The sequence below is a fragment of the Notechis scutatus genome, chromosome 4 (genome assembly GCF_049901735.1).
Source record: "Notechis scutatus isolate UNSWTSFEM ecotype Mainland chromosome 4, rNotScu1.2, whole genome shotgun sequence".
Taxonomy (NCBI): domain Eukaryota; kingdom Metazoa; phylum Chordata; class Lepidosauria; order Squamata; family Elapidae; genus Notechis; species Notechis scutatus.
In genome coordinates this window covers 61,782,611-61,800,450 of record NC_142012.1, presented here as the reverse complement: position 1 = coordinate 61,800,450, position 17,840 = coordinate 61,782,611, and the positions used below count along the sequence as shown (strand labels likewise).

General features: G+C 39.9%; 1 protein-coding gene across 1 annotated transcript in view; it reads left to right on the top strand.

The window, feature by feature from the left end:
• LOC148130757 (cyclic nucleotide-binding domain-containing protein 2-like) overlaps positions 1–17,840 on the top strand; it is a 77,321-nt gene that overhangs the window by 14,085 nt on the left and 45,396 nt on the right. Inside the window, exons 4-7 of the mRNA XM_087963627.1 lie at positions 3,485–3,573; positions 5,818–5,971; positions 6,946–7,029; positions 12,513–12,577. Of these exons, the coding sequence (XP_087819753.1) occupies positions 3,485–3,573; positions 5,818–5,971; positions 6,946–7,029; positions 12,513–12,577 (392 nt within the window). The remainder of the gene's footprint in view (positions 1–3,484; positions 3,574–5,817; positions 5,972–6,945; positions 7,030–12,512; positions 12,578–17,840) is intronic.

Here is a 17,840-nt window from a genome sequence, read left to right as displayed (position 1 = left end):
CCCATCCCTGATGCAGAGCCAGTTTCATGAACTGAATACAGTTGTGATATGCCAGCTTGTTATCTTACACTCATAATTCTATTTAAGCATTGTTCCTTGGAATTGAATGTGTCATTTGGGATATGTCACAGAGTGCTTGCTACTCCATTAAAACAGACTTCCTCCAGACTCAGACAGTCTGAGAAAAGAGATGACAATTTAAAAGGACATACATTGGTAAAGCTAGACACACGCAGGAACAAACAATTATTGCCGTACATCCAAACTGCAGGATTTTTTTTTTAGCAGAAAGAATAAAAAGCACAAAGAACAGTTGCCTGTTTTTGTTTGTTTTTTACAAAGGTAGTCCTCGATTTACAATAGTTCATTTAGTGACTGTTCAAAGTTACAATGGCACAGAAAAAAAATGACTTATGACCTTTTTTCACAGTTACAACCTTTGACACATCCCCGTGATCATGGGATCAAAATTCAGGTGCTTGGCCACCGGTTCATATTTACGCCCGTTGCTATGTCCCAAGGGTCATGTGATCTCCTTTTGCAACCTTCCCACAAGAGGGACAATGGGGGAAGCCGGATTCATTTCACAGTTCAGGTTACTAACTGATCAACTGCAGTGATTCGCTTCACAAGTGAATGGGGCAAGAAAGTTGGTAAAAACAGGGCAAAGCTCACTTAACAAATGCCTCACTTAACAGAAATTTGGGGCTCAATTGTGGTCATAAGTCGAGGACTACCTATACTTTTTCGTGATACAATCACCTGGGTGCAAAGGAGGTAATTGACGGTTAGGAAGACTGCTTTTGAGAGAAGAAACCAGAAAGGATACAGATCAGTGATGGGATTCAAACATTTTTACTACCGGTTCTGTGGCTTGGTGGGCGTGGCTTGGTGGGCATGGCAGGGAAAGGTTACTGCAAAATCCCCATTCCCTCCCCACCCCACTAACCTGCTTTCCAGCTCTGTTCTCCTGTGCAGGGCAACAAAAGAAGACCCAGCCAATCAGCTGGGACTCGGGAGGCAGAGAATAGATGGGGGCGGGGCCAGTCAGAGGTGGTATTTGCTGGTTCTCCAAACTACTCAAAATTTCCACTACCGGTTCTCTAGAACTGGTCCGAACCTGCTGAATACCACCATCTGATACAGATGTTATATGTAGAATGGAAGATTACCTGGCTTCAAAATGAGCAATGGAAAATGAAGCTTTAGAAATTAATTTAGAAATGAATCTGGAGATAATAACCTTTGAAGGGGTCTTGGCAGATAGACATGAAAAAATAGAAGAGTTTGAATGATGGAAATTAATCTGGCCCCTCTTTTTCCCATTCAAATGAGTGGTTCTGGTTCCAGAATTGTTCATCTGGCAATATTCTGAAAGAGGAATTTGGTAGTACAAAACAGAAGCTCATTTCCTTATCCTACACTTCCGTTTCCTTGTCAGGAAACAGAAAGCACTGGTACTTTCCTTGATTTTGGATGAGATCTGAGAGTAAATACTAAGTTCACAGTTTCTGCCTAGAGTCACTGAGAGTTGGATGATGGCCCGCAAATTATGGTTCATCGCACCGTCAGTCAGATATTCAGACTGGGTTTGGCATTATTATCCGCCTGTTGAGTCCTTCGCAAGGACCTGGGATAGGCAGGTGTTGATGCTCTTTTACGGCAGGGATCCCCAACCCCCAGGCTGTGTCCCACTACTGGGCCATGGCCTATTTGGAATTGGGCCGTGCTAATGGCGGGTTGGAGCACACGTGCACAACTCAAGTTGCAGGTGCACACTGGCCTGTCACTCCTGCAAGGTCTGTGTTTACGTGCGCACCAACTCATCACTTGCGTTGCCCAGTTCCCCTCCTCTCCCTGAACCAAGCCCCCAAAGTTGGGAACCGCTGGTTTATGGGGTTAGAAGTATCGTCACAGGATGCCAGCTGTTTGGAATAAAGTTGCCTTTTGCAATTGACTGATGGTGATTTTGTCAATGCTGATGGTGTTCAAGTGATGCTCCAATCGTTTTGGGATTACACCCAAAGTGCCTATTACTGTTGGTACTACCTTTTTTTTTTTTTTTTTTTACTTTTGCCATAGTTGTTCTGTCTATTTCTGTTTGCAGACTTTTGTATTTTGTTATCGTCTCCAGTTCCTTCTCTTCCACTCTGCTGTCTCCGGGTTATTATTATCATCCTGGAGTACTTAGAAATGTCACCATATCAGGGTGTTTAATTTAAAAAAAACAACAGCATTGCTCCAGGGGTGGGATTCAAATTTTTTAACAACCGGTTCTGTGGGTGTGGTTAGCTGGGCGTGGCCAAGTGGGCATGGCCAGGTGACTGGGTGGGTGTGGCTTCTTCTTTTGCCTCCTGGACCTCAGGGAAGCCTTCTGGGTGAAGCAGTGAGACAGCAAGGGGGATCCCGGCACAACTGATCATCAGAACAGCTGATCGTTGGGAGGGGATTAAAAAAAAGAAATACCTTAAGGCAGTGGCCCCCAACCTTTTTTGTGCCACGGCCCAGTACCGGCATCACAAAATGATCCGCGGCCCGGTACCAGCATCAGCACGCATGACAAGACAAGGCGAGCCAAGCGACCGGCCAGCCAGCCGTCCTCCACTTCTCCCCGCCACCTTCAACTCCTCCTTTGTACCTTTGTCGATGGGCTTCGGGACGGCTTCGGGACGGTCGCTCGGCTTGCCTTGCCTTGGGTGCTGAAAGAATCCTCGTGCCTTAGTTTCGTTCGAAGCCGCCCCCCCTCTTCGATGAAACTAAGGCGCGAGGATTCCTTCAGGACCCAAACGCCGCTTTCCAACCGGAAAAGCTCACCCGGAAGCACTTTCTCATCAAAACAAGATGGCGGCACCCAGCAAACCGGCGGCCCGGTAGAAAATGTTCCACGGACCGGTACGGGTACGGGGCCCGGTGGTTGGGGACCCCTGCCTTAAGGAGTGACTGTGTGGGAGAGAACGCAGTCAGCGATGTCGGGCACGGACACGATGTTGCGCATGCGCAACAAGGACTGACTAGGAGGGGAGGGGCGGGTGGAGAGGGGTGGGGCCAGCCAGGGGCACGATTTGCCGGTCCTCCAAACTGCGCAGAATCATAACAACCAGTTCTATAGAACCGGTCTGAACCAGTAGAATCCCACCTCTGCATTGCTCCCCTGTTACATTTTGAAAATGGTGAATTTTACATCTGCAAATTTTTAAGCTTTTGTCATTTAGTTCCTTAGGTAGAAAATAAAAATTCTTTACATTCTGTTGTGATAAATAACCACCAATTATTTAAAAGGGAAAACACAGACCTCTCCATTTGCCATGCACTGGGGAAGAAAAGAGGTAACGCAACAATGGGAATGGCTTAGTCTCAATTAGCTAAAATGAATCAGGCCACAATATTGAGAACATTCAGATTTTGAAGATGTGCATAGTGATACGTTGCCTTGCCTTCAATCCCCGCATTGCTTATAAAATGCGTTCTCCCCCTGCCCCCACAGATGCAATTGTGCTTGAAGACAAACCGAGCCTTTCACAGCTTCCCCAGCAAGGCACAACAGAAGCTCTGCCAAGCTTTCATCTACCAAAAGTAAGTAAGAAGCCTGGGTGTGATACTATTGGAAGCAAACGAGATCCACTCCATGAGCTCTCTTCAGAAAGCTAGGTCAGAAGGTGAACTTTTTTCAAGAAAGCTGAAATTTTTCCAATTAAATATTTATCGTTCTTTAGAAGTGACCTGCCCCATTAAAATAAAATATTGACAAATGAAAGCTACATAATATTACTTTGATATTCAACAGCCGCCTTCTAATGGAGAGCTACTAGACTTTTGGTGACTAAGAAAAATACAACAGTATAGATGGCTGTTACTTTGAAAGATAATGTATAAAGCTCATTAAAGGTGACTATTGTTTTTTCCTAGCTGGCACTTTACAGCTTGTCTATAAAGTTTCCAACAGACCTTCGTTTAGTAGAGTGAACATTTTCAAGATGAGGACAAAAAATCAGAAGAGATTCTTTAGCTATGGTGCCAAGTTTCGTTTGCACTTTGCAAAATTCTACAGATGTATTTGTTGGCCCAGTCGTCCGATGCTTCGAAGGCCCTTTAAAAATAAATGAATTCAAGCCCCTTTTTAAAATTTGGCCTTTACTATTTTTTAAATGGATTTTCAAAAAAATGCTTCAGGATTATTTTAGCAATGTAGCAGGACCCCGATTTTATAAATGTAAGGAAATATATTCTTTCCAAAGACGGATCCTCTTGATTAATGTTAGAAATGGACACTTTTTCAGATTAGAAGCAGAAAATGTAATTTTCCTTAAAGAAGCTATGCTGAATATATATTTGAACAGATGGAAGTGACCGTGCTGAAATCAGATACATGACAACAGCAATAGTACTTAGACGTATATACCACTTCACAATGCTTTTACAGCCTTCTCTTAGCTGTTTACAGAGTCAGCCTCACGCCCACAACAGTCTCGATCCTCATTTTACCCACCTCAGAAGGATGGAAAGCTGAGTCAACTTTGAGCCGGTCAGAATCGAACTCCTGACCTGTTGGCAGTCGGCAGTCAGCAGAATTAACCTGCAATACTCTATTCTAACCATTGCACCACCACGGCTCTTCATGGCAAAGCAGTGAAGTTCAGGAATATTTTGTGTCAGATTACGCCATTTCTAAAATTGCAAAAAATATGATTTTCCACTTAATGAAGGAAAATCCCTTGTAATTATTACTGTAATAATGCCTCAATACAAGTAGAATTAATAAAAGAGCAATTATTTTGCTGGATCCCCTGCATTGTATCCAATCAGGAGCAAGAAAAATCTTTGCAGAGGGATGCCAAAAAAAAAGATGCATTTAACATGTCTCTGCATTCTTTCTAGCTTTTTACACGTGTACTTAATGCCCTTTAAAAATCAAGGAGACTAAATGTACTTGATAAGGTTCTATAAGCAAATTAGTAAATCACCTGCAGAAAATTCTCCAGATTGCATGCAGGAAGCAACAATGAAGGTATGCTTGTGATGAATAATGAATTTTGGGACAGCAAGAACAATTCCATATTGTCTTTTTCTGACTATAAATACAGATCTTTGCCTTTATTTTCTGCCTAGAAACATAAAGGTTTTTTTAAAATAGTTAAGTGTAATTTAATTATATCACACATCCATTGTTCCTCCCAAAGAGATGAAGCTGGTAGCACTTTCATATTACAACTTTGTGCTTAGAAAACATTTACCTGGGTGAGGGCTTCAGGTTGGCTTGACATGAATACTTGAAGTACTTAAATGTACAGGGTGAGATTTTCTCTTATAGATATTCATGCTCATATTGCCAGTAAATCTTGTGTCCTAATGAGTGGCCTGATTTCTGTGCTTTGACCTAAAATATCATGAAGCAAATTTATTCAATATTATATCTATCCACATCAACTGTTCCAAGTGCCTGACTTGAAAATGTCTGCTTCTAAACATATTACTGAATTTCATGAAGCAGTAGAATTAAGTAGACAGTTCTTTGATGATAAGAAACATACATTTTTATTCTGTCAGGCCATATTTCTAAATATACAGTACTCAATAACTACTGAGTAAACCCAATGAAACTAAATAATATTTAGAACAAGTTTATAGGATTGTTCTATGATCACAGAAAGAAGATATAAAAGTGCCAAATATTTAAAATATTTAAAAATAATTATTAATATTTGCATATTCCTAAATATTTATCATATACTCCATACAAGGATATCCCTTTTTAAAAATCAGTTGCTGGTTGCATTCTAAATATTCTAGAAAATGACTTCTAAAATATTGTTCTTATAGGTACATAGCTGGAACAGTCATCATGAGACAAGGACATAAGGCAATTGAATGTTACTTATTGTTGTCTGGCAAACTGAAAATTATGATAACTGATGAAAATGGGATTTTTGCCCCTGAAACATTGTATGAACTGGAAGAAGAAGATTTCATAGGGGTAACGATTTCCCTCTTTATAAAATAAAATAATTTGTACAGATGCCACTTCTCAGTGTAGAGAGTTAAAAACATAAAGAAGAAATGTGTCAAGAATAATTTAAAACTTGAATAAAGGAAGTATGAACAACCATTGATTACTAGGTTTTTTAAATGTCTCCAATAAGTAATCCTATTTCTATGGCAGTGTAAATAGTTTTCATGAACAAAAGAATGCCCGCACTGAGAAAGGAATCATAGCAGAATGAGACCTCTGATTTCCAACCCAGTAAAATAAAGATGAAGGTTCCCCTTGCACATACGTGCTAGTCGTTTCGGGCTCTAGGGGGCGGTGCTCAGCTCCATTACAAAGCTGAAGAGCCTGCGCTGTCCAAAGACATCTCCGTGGTCATGTGGCCGGCATAAGTAAACGCCAAAGGTGCATGGAACGCTGTTACCTTCCCACCAAAGGGGTCCCTATTTTTCTACTTGCATTTTTACATGCTTTCGAACTGCTAGGTTGACAGAAGCTGGGACCAGTAACGGGAGCTCACTCCGTTATGCGGCACTAGGGATTCGAACTGCCAAACTGCCGACCTTTCTGACCAACAAGCTCAGCATCTTAACCACTGAGCCACCACATCCAACCCATTAAGGCAGACCAATAAGATATCATGGCCGACAGGACAAAAAGTTGCCAAGAGGACACATTCCCATCATTCAGTCCCAACATAAATCTTTCAGGAGAATGACCAATGCCGCCTCTGGCCCCATCCAAGGGGCTTGGCTTGAACCCAGACCAAAAAGAATCTAAATAATTCATTTATATAGTACCGTGCAGCTATTGGCCTCACCATCTCAGCAACCTTCTCCAAAGAAGAGACAATGGATACAGAATGAAAAGAGTAATTTTGATATAACCGACTAGTATACTTTTGTACATTTTTCTTAGTAAATGTATAGAAAGGTAGACTAAAACTACTCTTGTTTTTCAAGGAAACCTGTCTGTTGACAAACATGAGACGTCCTGCTTCAGTTATTTGTAAATCTGATACCGAACTTCTTGTGATTGACAAAAAGGTATGGAATATAGATTTCTTTTTCCTACAAAATATTTTAAATTTTGGCAGTGTTAATATTTGCTTGGAGAGATCTGTTCCAGCTGTGACATTGATGAACACAATATCACTTGCTAAATTCTGTTTTTGTCTAATCTATTTCCGAGATGCAGCAGCAACAACAAAAGTTTGTTTTGTAGCAGGGTAAGGTCGAATGCATGAGTTAAAGCAAGGGGACTTCAAACTTGGCAAGTTTAAGACTTGTGGGACTTCAACTCCCAGAATTCCTGAGCTAACATGACCAGAGGAGGAATTCTGGGAGTTGAAGTCCACAAGTCTTAAAGCTGTCAAGTTTGAAGACCCCTTGAGTTAAAGCATAAATTTTGGCAGACCCTTTTCGTGCAACAGTTTAACTGGATGATGGATTATGTGGGAAGGAAAGGAAACTAACTCTGTTTGTGATAATGCTAATTGTAGCAACATGGATTTTTTTTTTTTAAATTGCTGCGGAAGAAAAGCATTAAAATGGCAGGAAGTGCTAACCTACCAGCTGCACCTTCAGCAGTTGAACGGAACAGCAAAATAGATAACTGTGTTCAGTCTTTAACTTGCTGGCTGAATATAAAGACAGTTTGATAAGCTCTACAAAGGCTTCCATACAAAGTTTCTTTATTGGATTGTAATAGGCGTCCTCAAGGTATAACTCACAGTTACGTTGAGATTCATCTAATGTCTAATCTTTGCATAGTCATCTTCATAGTGTGAAAATATAGTTATCTTCATCCCATAACGATGGAGCAAAGGGAAAGACACCAGCACAATGCTGGGGTCCAAGCAAGAATAAAGGAAACTCCCCCAACCCAACCAAGGGTCAATTCAGTGACCAATCAGGATTACAGATGTGATCACATGACATGAACTACATTTCCCATGAGGCATTAACTACATTTACCATGAGGCATTCCCTTAAGGGGACAGCTCCCAATTCTCAATCAACTATATACTGTCTGAACAGCACAAACTGTATATCAGTCTCTTCGTTCAGAACTAGGTGCAACATAAAGGTTCATCAGATCGACAGGGAAGAAGAGATCACCAGATCACCAGAGCTATGATGGAGTACTGTGTTGATACAATGCAAGGAAAAGAAATATGCACCAACATTTTCAGAAATAGGATGAAATTCCCACAGGCAGGCCCCTTGGAAATTTCCAGAATATGTATCCCGCCAAGGGACAGAGTCCAGATTAAGCATCAACTGATTTCCCAGAGCCTCCCTCACTCTGGTAACTGATACATCTGTCTTTGAAGGAAGCTAACTCTATAAACACCCAAAGCGAAAAGGCAGAATGTGTGATATTAATTACATTAATTAATTATTTAAAACAGTGTCCTCATTTGTGCTTTCACGGCAGTCCTGTGGAAGAAGCATCTGCCTTGTTGATGGTGCCTATTGAAGACTTGCCCTTTTATTTTAGTCTTTAGGTTTTCTGTGTTCAAAGTGTCCACATTCAAAGAATCAAGTGGGCGCCTCTTGAGTCCAAGTTGTGGTTCTGACTCACACTCTTTTCCAACAAATCAAACACAATCCAAAGGGTACAGAAAACTTTTAATGCTTCTGCAAAATAATTAGCTGTGATAAGCACAAGCCTTGCCAAACTGTGCGAGACTGCCAAAAGATAACAGACAAGAAATAATTTGCAATATAAGAATCTTCAAATACAAACTCAGGATACTGGAATGTCCACGAGGCTGGAGCTTCAAAATGTCTTTGCCTTCTGCAAAGAACGTTTGTTTCACAGCTGGCTTTTATCTTCTTGAAGGAGGGGCCATTACCTTGCAGCCTTACTCCCGAGTTGCCCGTGCTGTTGTAGCTGCTCTTTCCTGTGAGCAACCCTTCACACACGTTCACTTGGCACAGGCTCCTCGGGAACCTCCTCATTGCTGCTGCCAGCCCCCACAATCTCTGAAGGCAGCAGTCCACTCCCTGATGGTCCTGGCCCCTCATCTGAGTCCTCGCTCTCCTCAGCTGTCCACACCTGCTGCCGGCTAACCTCAACAGGTGTTAAACATAAGGTGGTACGGCATAAATTTAAGCTATGTTGGTAAGTGCCTTGTACACTTGACATGTTCCAGGCAATAATGGACATTCCCCGTAACACTATCATCACATGAACATTTTCCTCCTGTATGAATATTCATAACTATAACAGCAGTACCTGTTACAGGTGAATGAATTATCAGTCACAATTGTCCTTGAACAGCAAGGCTAAAGAAGAGAATCCTACGAGATTTTAGTTATAAGATAGAAAAGATACTTGTGGTATTTTACATTTCTGTCAACACTCTAATCTTTAGCAATTCATGTTTTTCCTCTCAGTGTTATAAGTTTAAGATTAACTGCTGTAATAAAAATATATTTCAAATTCATTAGCTATATTTGTAGATTTTATAATATCTTGTTTTACAGTTATGTTAACATGGTAAATCATATGATAGGGAAATCAAGCTTCCTTGATTTCTTTTTCATTTGTACTTTGTTGCGTAGCAGAATCAACATAGACTTTATTTCTGTCATTCCTACCAACACGAAGATCTGAACTGGAATAATTTAGAAACTATTTCATCAATTTTTGAAGGACAGATTTTAAAATAACAGTGAAAATGACAATTTACTTCATTGCATAACCAGCTTGCAAATGTTATACTGTATTCTGTTACAGTAATCCACAAAGCTTTTATATCGCTAATGTGTTTTTATTTAGCAGTTATGGCCTAGATTGTTGACACATTAGGGAAGAATTTGCAGATTCAATTTAATTAAACAACACTTTTGCAGAAGTTATATTGAGCTGTCTGTATAGTAAAGATTTCTTGACATGGCAATAAAAATATTCCTCTGGTCTAAATTATAGATCTGTGTAATACTGTAATATGTTTTTATGTGTGTTATGTTGTAATAAGACATTGAAAAAGCTCATTCAGAGAAAATAAGAGTTGGATTTTCTTCCTCTAGTCTTTAATTCTATTCTGGTCTAGATCCAAAATGCATTTTAATATACTAGAAGTGAAAGTTGATGGTTTCTCTTTTGCACATGGGTACATTTATAATCCATTAGCTTGCCATATTGTTCATATATTTCTATAATGATTCTCATTAGAGAATGTTGTGCAGAAGTGCAAATGGGAATGGCGAAAGAACATTACGCTTTAATGCTTTAATAATCTCCTAAAAACAACACAAATATATTTATCATTCAACCTCAGCATTTATGGAAGAATTTTCTTGTGAGAATAACAGCCTGGAAGCTCTGAGATAAACTTTGAAAGGCTCTTCATATTCATTTTCGCTGATGTGCTTTTTTTGACTAATAATCAGGAGATAGCCAGATGTTTCATGCAGTTGTATGTTGATTTGTTGATAAGTTTGTCCATCAAATTGAAAGTAAGTGGTTAGGCAGGAGGTGGATAAGATTCATGATCCTGGGTGTTTCAATCTTTGTGCATTTGGTTAAGTATGTGTGTCCTGTGGAGCAATATTGTCCTAAATTCTTTGGCTAATTCTGGATCTATAGACGTGAAAAGGGCTGTGACATCAAATGAGACTATGATTTCATCCTCACCTATTGTCACGTCGTTGACTCTCTGACCATCCTAGGCCAAGCCAAGTCCCAAAAACGGTGGGAAATTCCTGGAACTCTGGCATTTCTGACAAATTGGCCATCACTAGAAACATATAGGCATGAACAACATCTACATAAGGTACAACAGAGACAATCCACAAGCCAAAAAAGGATCAAAAAGACCAAAACACCTCCCCACCAGCAACCAACACCCAGATGATCATAGATTAACATTTGATTAACATCAGACCAACTGTAGGAAGAAATATCCATCTGGTTCAGTTCCAAGCCAGGAGGAAGGCATTGGAAATAAAATGGAGGCTGGAGGCTGATTGGAAAGAGGGGGTCCATTTATTGATGAAGCAACAGCACCAGGGTTGGTGGTTCTGGACTGCTGACAAAATGGAGTTGAGAGTGGGGGTGGGGTTTATACCTTTCCTGGGCTTTGTATTTGAGCTTCCTGCTCTTGAAGGTCATTTCGAAAAATCCTTTCTTAGTGAGCACCTAGAAGCCAAGAGGAACATAGGTGCCAAATTTGAAGTTTGTAGGCTTTACGGTTCTGGAGATTTTGTGATGATGCACGAGTGGTATTTCACTTTTATGTATATAGATTGGTGCTTCAAAAACAGCAGTAATAATGGTTTCAGGCCTAATTGTTCCTGTGCAAGAACATGTCCTTTAATATTCTATTGGCTGTTGTCAGATTCCTATGGGGTCATGTAGGGGTCATAGCGGGCTCTATAGGCAAAACAGAACATGCAAATCCTAGGTGCTTGTCTGAGCTAATCTGGCTTATTGTTTATCTGAGCTCCCAGGTGAAATTTGGACTGCTCTGGGGTGGTGCAATGAAAGGGCTTGTGTTCTGAAAGGGTGTTGGGCAAAATCATTTCTTAGTGAGTACCTAGAAGCCACGAGGAACATAGGTGCCAAATTTCAAGTTTGTAGGCTTTATGGTTCTGGAGATTTTGTGAAGATGCACGAGTGCTATTTCGCTTTTATATATATAGATTGGTGCTTCAAAAACAGCAGTAATAATGGTTTCAGATCAATTGCTCTCAAACCATTATTACTGCTGTTTTTGGTTTTTGATTCAGGCTCTGGAATGTGAGGAAATCGTGTGATTTAAGGTATTTTAAGTGTTTAATTCTCAGAAGAAACAACCACATTAAGCAGGTGAAAAAGACTTATGAAAGAAAAATAAATAAATCACACTTTGCAACATGGCCTGTGTTGAAATAAATAAATAGAGAATGAAAGTGTTAATAGTTTAAAATTTCTCTTACATTTTTAATACATTCTAGCTTTGGTAGCTGAATATATAATAAACGAAGATACAAAAGGATGAGTCATCAGGCTGATAATACTGCCAGCATCAGTCATTAACTTTAAATATTTATGTTTTTTCCATGATAAAAGTTGTGACATGCACTTTAAAGAGTGGAGCAGATTCTCCCTGTTCAAGGCGAGGCATTGTGGCAGAAATTGATAAGAGGTGGAAATATTCTTTCCGCAGTTGTTTCCAAATCCCCATTCCCTCCCACCCCACTAACCTGCTTTCCAGCTCTGTTCTCCTGTGCAGGACAACAAAAGAAGACCCAGCCGATCAGCTGGGACTCGGGAGGCAGAGAATAGATGGGGGTGGGGCCAGTCAGAGGTGGGATTTGCTGGTTCTTCAAACCACTCAAAATTTCCGCTACCGGTTCTCCAAAACTGGTCAGAACCTGCTGAATGCCACCTCTGGGTGGTAGGATTCACACATAGCTATCATGACAAATGGAAGAAAGAGTTGGCAACCACAATCTATGCCATGGTGAAGAGGACGATTTTGAAGCACAAAATAGACGGTTATAAATGGACTTGTTGTTTCTTCTTCATTTAACAGGTTTTTGAATGTGCTCTTGCCAACATAAGGTATGAACAATACCACGCAACTTGCTGCTTCTTAAGGTAACCGCTTTTTTTTTTTTAATGTGTGCTTTAGATAAGAGGTGAACAGCCACAGACTTATAAAAGCAACTTCATTGTTTGACAAAATCTTTGAGATTAAGCATTCAGGCTAGATTGCAGTAAATCCCTTTGCATTCTGTGAGTCTTATGAACAGAACAGGTGCATTGGGTGGGCACAAATCTTAATTTCAGGTAGTTTAGATCCTATGTAATAATATATCAGTCTCAGAATGTAGAAATATAAAATAAGAATCATTGAAAATAAAGGAGAGACAATAAAAAACTGAACCATGTAATAATAGGAACAGTGGTGGGATTCAAAAAAATTTACTACCTGTTCTGTGGGCTTTGGTGGGCGTGGCTTGGTGGGCGTGGCAGGGGAAGTTAACTGCAAAATCCCTTTTCCCTCCCCACCCCACTAACCTGCTTTCCAGCTCCATTCCCCTGTGCAGGGCAACCAAAGAAGACCCAGCCGATCAGCTGGGACTCGGGAGGTGGAGAATAGATGGGGGCTGGGCCAGTCAGAGGTGGGATTTGCCGGTTCTCTGAACTACTCAAAATTTCCGCTATCGATTCTCCAGAACTGGTCAGAACCGGCTGAATACTCACCTCTGAATAGGAAGCATAAGCTTGCTTTAGCTTAGTACAATTTCTGACATTTGGGTTGTATTTGGAAGACAGACTCAGCAAAATCAAGGGGAAAAAACTGAAAATGTCTTCCTTGCCATAAACCGCCTTTTCTTAAACTGTCCTTTAAATTATACAGCTTGCAAAAAACACAGGCAAGGCTGATGGTTATTTTGGGCACTGTAGGGAAATAACAATCACCCTCTTTACTTTTCACTCCTCCTGTGGAGTAAGCATCATGCCAATGGCTGGATAGAAACCTCCGGCCCCATGTAATTGTCCTTCTTAAAGGAAAGATGGTACTTGTAACCTTACCCTCCACTGAAAAAGATCCTTAGGATTTATACCAGGCACTGGGATGTTTACACTGATTGCATTTAGTGTGCTTTGTGCATGGATTCTCTTTACAGAGAAGACTCTTAGGAAAGTACCCACAATCCCTGTCTTATGTTCTGGAAATTCAGACCCGCTCCCTGAGAAATGCTGGTTGAATAATAAGATCAAATAATACCAGGTGGTAAAAATTTGGCAACTGGATAGGGGAGTGCAGATGGAAAGAAAATGTTACCGTTCCGATAAACAAAGTCCTAACTTAACAAACTACAGTTGAGACCAGCGATTCAGTAGTTAAGCCAAGTGATCACTTTGTTCTCCTGCTTGAGCAGGACTAGATGACTTCCAAGGTTTCTTCTATTCTATTTCTTCTATTCTATTCTAGTCTTTCAAAATTCTATTCTATTCCCATTCTTTTTCTCTATTCTATTTTAGTCTTTCATTCCATTCCCTATTCTACTTTCTATGCTATTCTATTCTATTCATTCCATTCTTTTTCTCTATTCTGTTCTGTTTTAGTCTATTCTCATTCCATTCTCTACTCTACTCTACTCTACTTTACTCTACTCTATATTCTATTCTATTCTATTCTATTCTATTCTATTCTATTCTATTCTATTCCCATTCTTTTTCTCTATTCTATTCTATTTTAGTCTTTCATTCCATTCCCTACTCTACTCTACTTTCTATGCTATTCTATTCTATTCTATTCTATTCCCATTCTTTTTCTCTATTCTGTTCTATTTTAGTCTATTCTCATTCCATTCTCTACTCTACTCTACTCTACTCTACTCTACTCTACTCTACTCTACTCTATATTCTGTTCTATTCTAGTCCCATTCTTTTTCTCTATTCCATTCTATTTTAGTCTATTTTCATTCCATTCCCTACTCTACATTACTTTCTATTCTATTCTATTTTATTCCCATTCTTTTTCTCTATTCTATTCTACTGTATTTTAGTCTATTTTCATTCCATTCCCTACTCTACATTCTATTCTATTCTATTCTATTCTATTCTATTCTATTCTATTCTATTCTATTCTATTCTATTCTATTCCCATTCTTTTTCTCTATTCTATTCTAGTCTATTTTCATTCCATTCTCTACTCTACTCTACTTTACTCTACTCTATATTCTATTCTATTCTATTCTATTCTATTCTATTCTATTCTATTCTATTCTATTCTATTCTCATTCCATTCCCTATCTACTCTATCCTCCCCTCCCCACCCTACTCTACTCTACTCTAACAATAAGTGCAACCACAACTGTGCTTATGATCGTACTCCAGCTTTCCTTTGCTTTATAGTCCTGCAAGGGTCAATAAACACAAGGATTGTTTACAAAGTTACTTTTTCATCACCATTCTAATGCAAGGGGTCACTAAACATGGCAGTCGCTAAATGAGTATTACCTGAACTGCATGCAGCAGGGGTGTCAAACTCGCGGCGTCACAGCAGCGTCATGTGACGTATTGGGACATTTCCCCCTCTTTGCTAAACCGGGCGGGGCCAGCATGTGATGCATCCGGCCCACAGGCCGCGAGTTTTGAGACCGCTGGCATGAAGCGTCTCTGTTAGTTTGCTTGTGAATTGTAGAGATTGTTTACTGCCAATTTTATTAAAATAATTTCCGCTCCCAGTCTTTCCTGGAGAAAAGAGCAATGTATTAACAGAAAAAAAATTAAAAGAGATAAAATTGGATTCTGTGCATCTGTTCTAAACATAATAGGTGTTAAGTGATTTCAAAAAGGAAAACAGATCTTTGGCTTCACCTAGGAGTGATCAGTCATTCTGCCCTTGGATGTTTGCAACACCATGTCAAACTTAAAGCTCTTTTGCAGAACAGACATTGCTCTTCAGATCTGTTTAATATTTCATACATATCTTGGGTTATTTTTGCTTCAAGGGTTAAAGCCCATAATTAATATATGCATTTAGCTGTAAGGTATCTCAAATATCCTTACATCTAATAGCGGCACTGACAAATGCATAATGAGATCATTCTTATTCAAATGTTTACTAAAGATACATACTTTATAAGTCTGGTATCCAAAGTTCTTCACATAGTTCCACATATTAATGAACACAATATATTAGAAGCTTTCCACTTCATTTAGGCTGGTATACCTGTGAAATACAAAGATGGCCAAGCTGTAATTTTCATCAGAGATAGGCGGGGGCAGAGGGAATGTCAGGAAGACGGTAGCTAGTGGAGAGTGATTTCCATGTTGTGGTTCGCCGGCAGCAGGTGCAGACAGCTGAGGTCTCAGAGAGCGAGGACTTGGATGAGGGACCTGCGTGTGATGCAGGGATGGGGCCAGGACCATCAGGGAGTGGAATTCTGCCTTCAGGGATTGTGGAGGCTGGCAGCAGTGATGAAGAGGTTCCCGAGGAGCCTGTGCCCAGTGCGCATGTGCTCAGGGCTGCTCAAAGGGAAGAGCAGCTGCAGCAGCACGGGAGACTTGGGAGTAAGACTGGAAAGTAATGGCCCCTCCCTGAGAAGATAAAAGCCAGCTGAGAAACTGCAGTTCTTTGCAGAAAGCAAAGAAGTTTTACACTCGAGACTGGTGGACGTTAGAATATCTGAGTTGGTATTTGGAGACTCTCTGATTTATTGTTTAGGAACTTTATCTGTTGTTCTTGGCAGCCTTGCAAAAAACTTGGCAAGGCTCTTTCTTGTCGGAGCTAATTAGTCGGAAGCAGCCTTTTATCTGGGAAGAAACAGGATTCGTAAATGAAACAGGAAAAGGTTGTGCTGTTACCTTTGTCTTGTGTTTACTCTCTTGGAACCAGGTTTGGGTCAGAACATTCCTTATTCGATCATTGTTACTAAATACAACCTTTTATTGTTCACAGATTACACCCCACAATCTGCCCATTCCACAATATCTGCCACAATTCTGTCGAAGTGAAACAGATCAGGCCATTGGCCCAAAATATTGAGCTGTATTATCAATACTAATCAGCAGCAACTCTCCCAAGATTTTAGACTGATTTTTTTTTCAGGGTATTTCTGGAGATGCTAGAAATTGAACCTGGGCCTTTTTTTAGTTTAGTTTACTTTACTTTATTGTCATTGCACCTCGTACAACAAAATCAAACACCATCTCCAGTGTACATTATGACTATGAAAATAAGCACGAACACACACCCTTCACACTCCACACATTGAACCGAAAACCTCTGACACCGCACCAACACTGCACTATATATAGTAGAATTCAACAGAGATACTGCCCTGGGATAGAAGCTGTTTTTCAGCCTCTTTGTCCTTGTTTTTATTATCCTGTACCGTCTGCCAGATGGTAATAGTTTAAAAAAAAAAGGTGCCCAGGATGAGATGGATCTTTGAGAACGTTTTGAACTTCCTTAAGGTAGCGGGAGCTATAAAGCTCTTCCAAATCGCCGAGAGGGCAACCAATGATCCCCTGGGCAATGACGTTAACCCTCTGGAGTGCTGTCCTATCTGCCTCTGTGCAATTGGCAAACCATATCCAGGTTCAGTAATTTAAAATATTCTCTATGGTGCAGCGGTTTTGGCACACATAGTGTGTTTTCTGACAACAAACCATAAATCGGTATTTCAAGTTTAGTAGATCACTGATTTCAAAAACTTAAGCACAGTCTGGCCTGGTTATAATTTACATGGAAAACTACCAGGGCTGTAGGCTAAACCATAAATTTATAATAAGGGATAATTATTATAAACAATTATGATAATTATAACGGTTAAGTGAATGAATCTCATTTCCCTGTTTGACTTTGCTTGCCAGAAGGTCGCAAAAGGTGATCATACGACCTCAGGACACTGCAACTGTCATAAATATGAGTCGGTTGCCAAATGTCTGAATTTTGATCACGTGACCATGGGGATACGGTAAAAAAAAAATTCATAGGTCACTTTTTTCAGTGCCATTGTAACTTTGAATGATCACTAAACGAGCTGTTGTAAATTGGGATTTGTCTGTATTGTCTAATTTTCTTAAGATACATAAAGAACACAACAATAATGTAAAAAATAAAGCAAAACAAAGGCAGCTACGAAGGTTAGATACATTCCAGAGTGTGAATTATAATGCTGTTTTAAAGAGACAGGTCTTGATTTTTTTGGAAAGGTAGGAAATACAATGTCTGTATAGATTTCAGAGGACAGCATGAGGTTTGAAAAAGGAGGGAATGCCCAAAGCATTTCTTTTTGAGTTAATTGAGATAGGAAGGTTTTCTGTGTAGGACCTAACTCTAGTCTTATAAGTAACCCGGAACTAAGCCATAAATAACGACCAGTACCTTGAATTATAT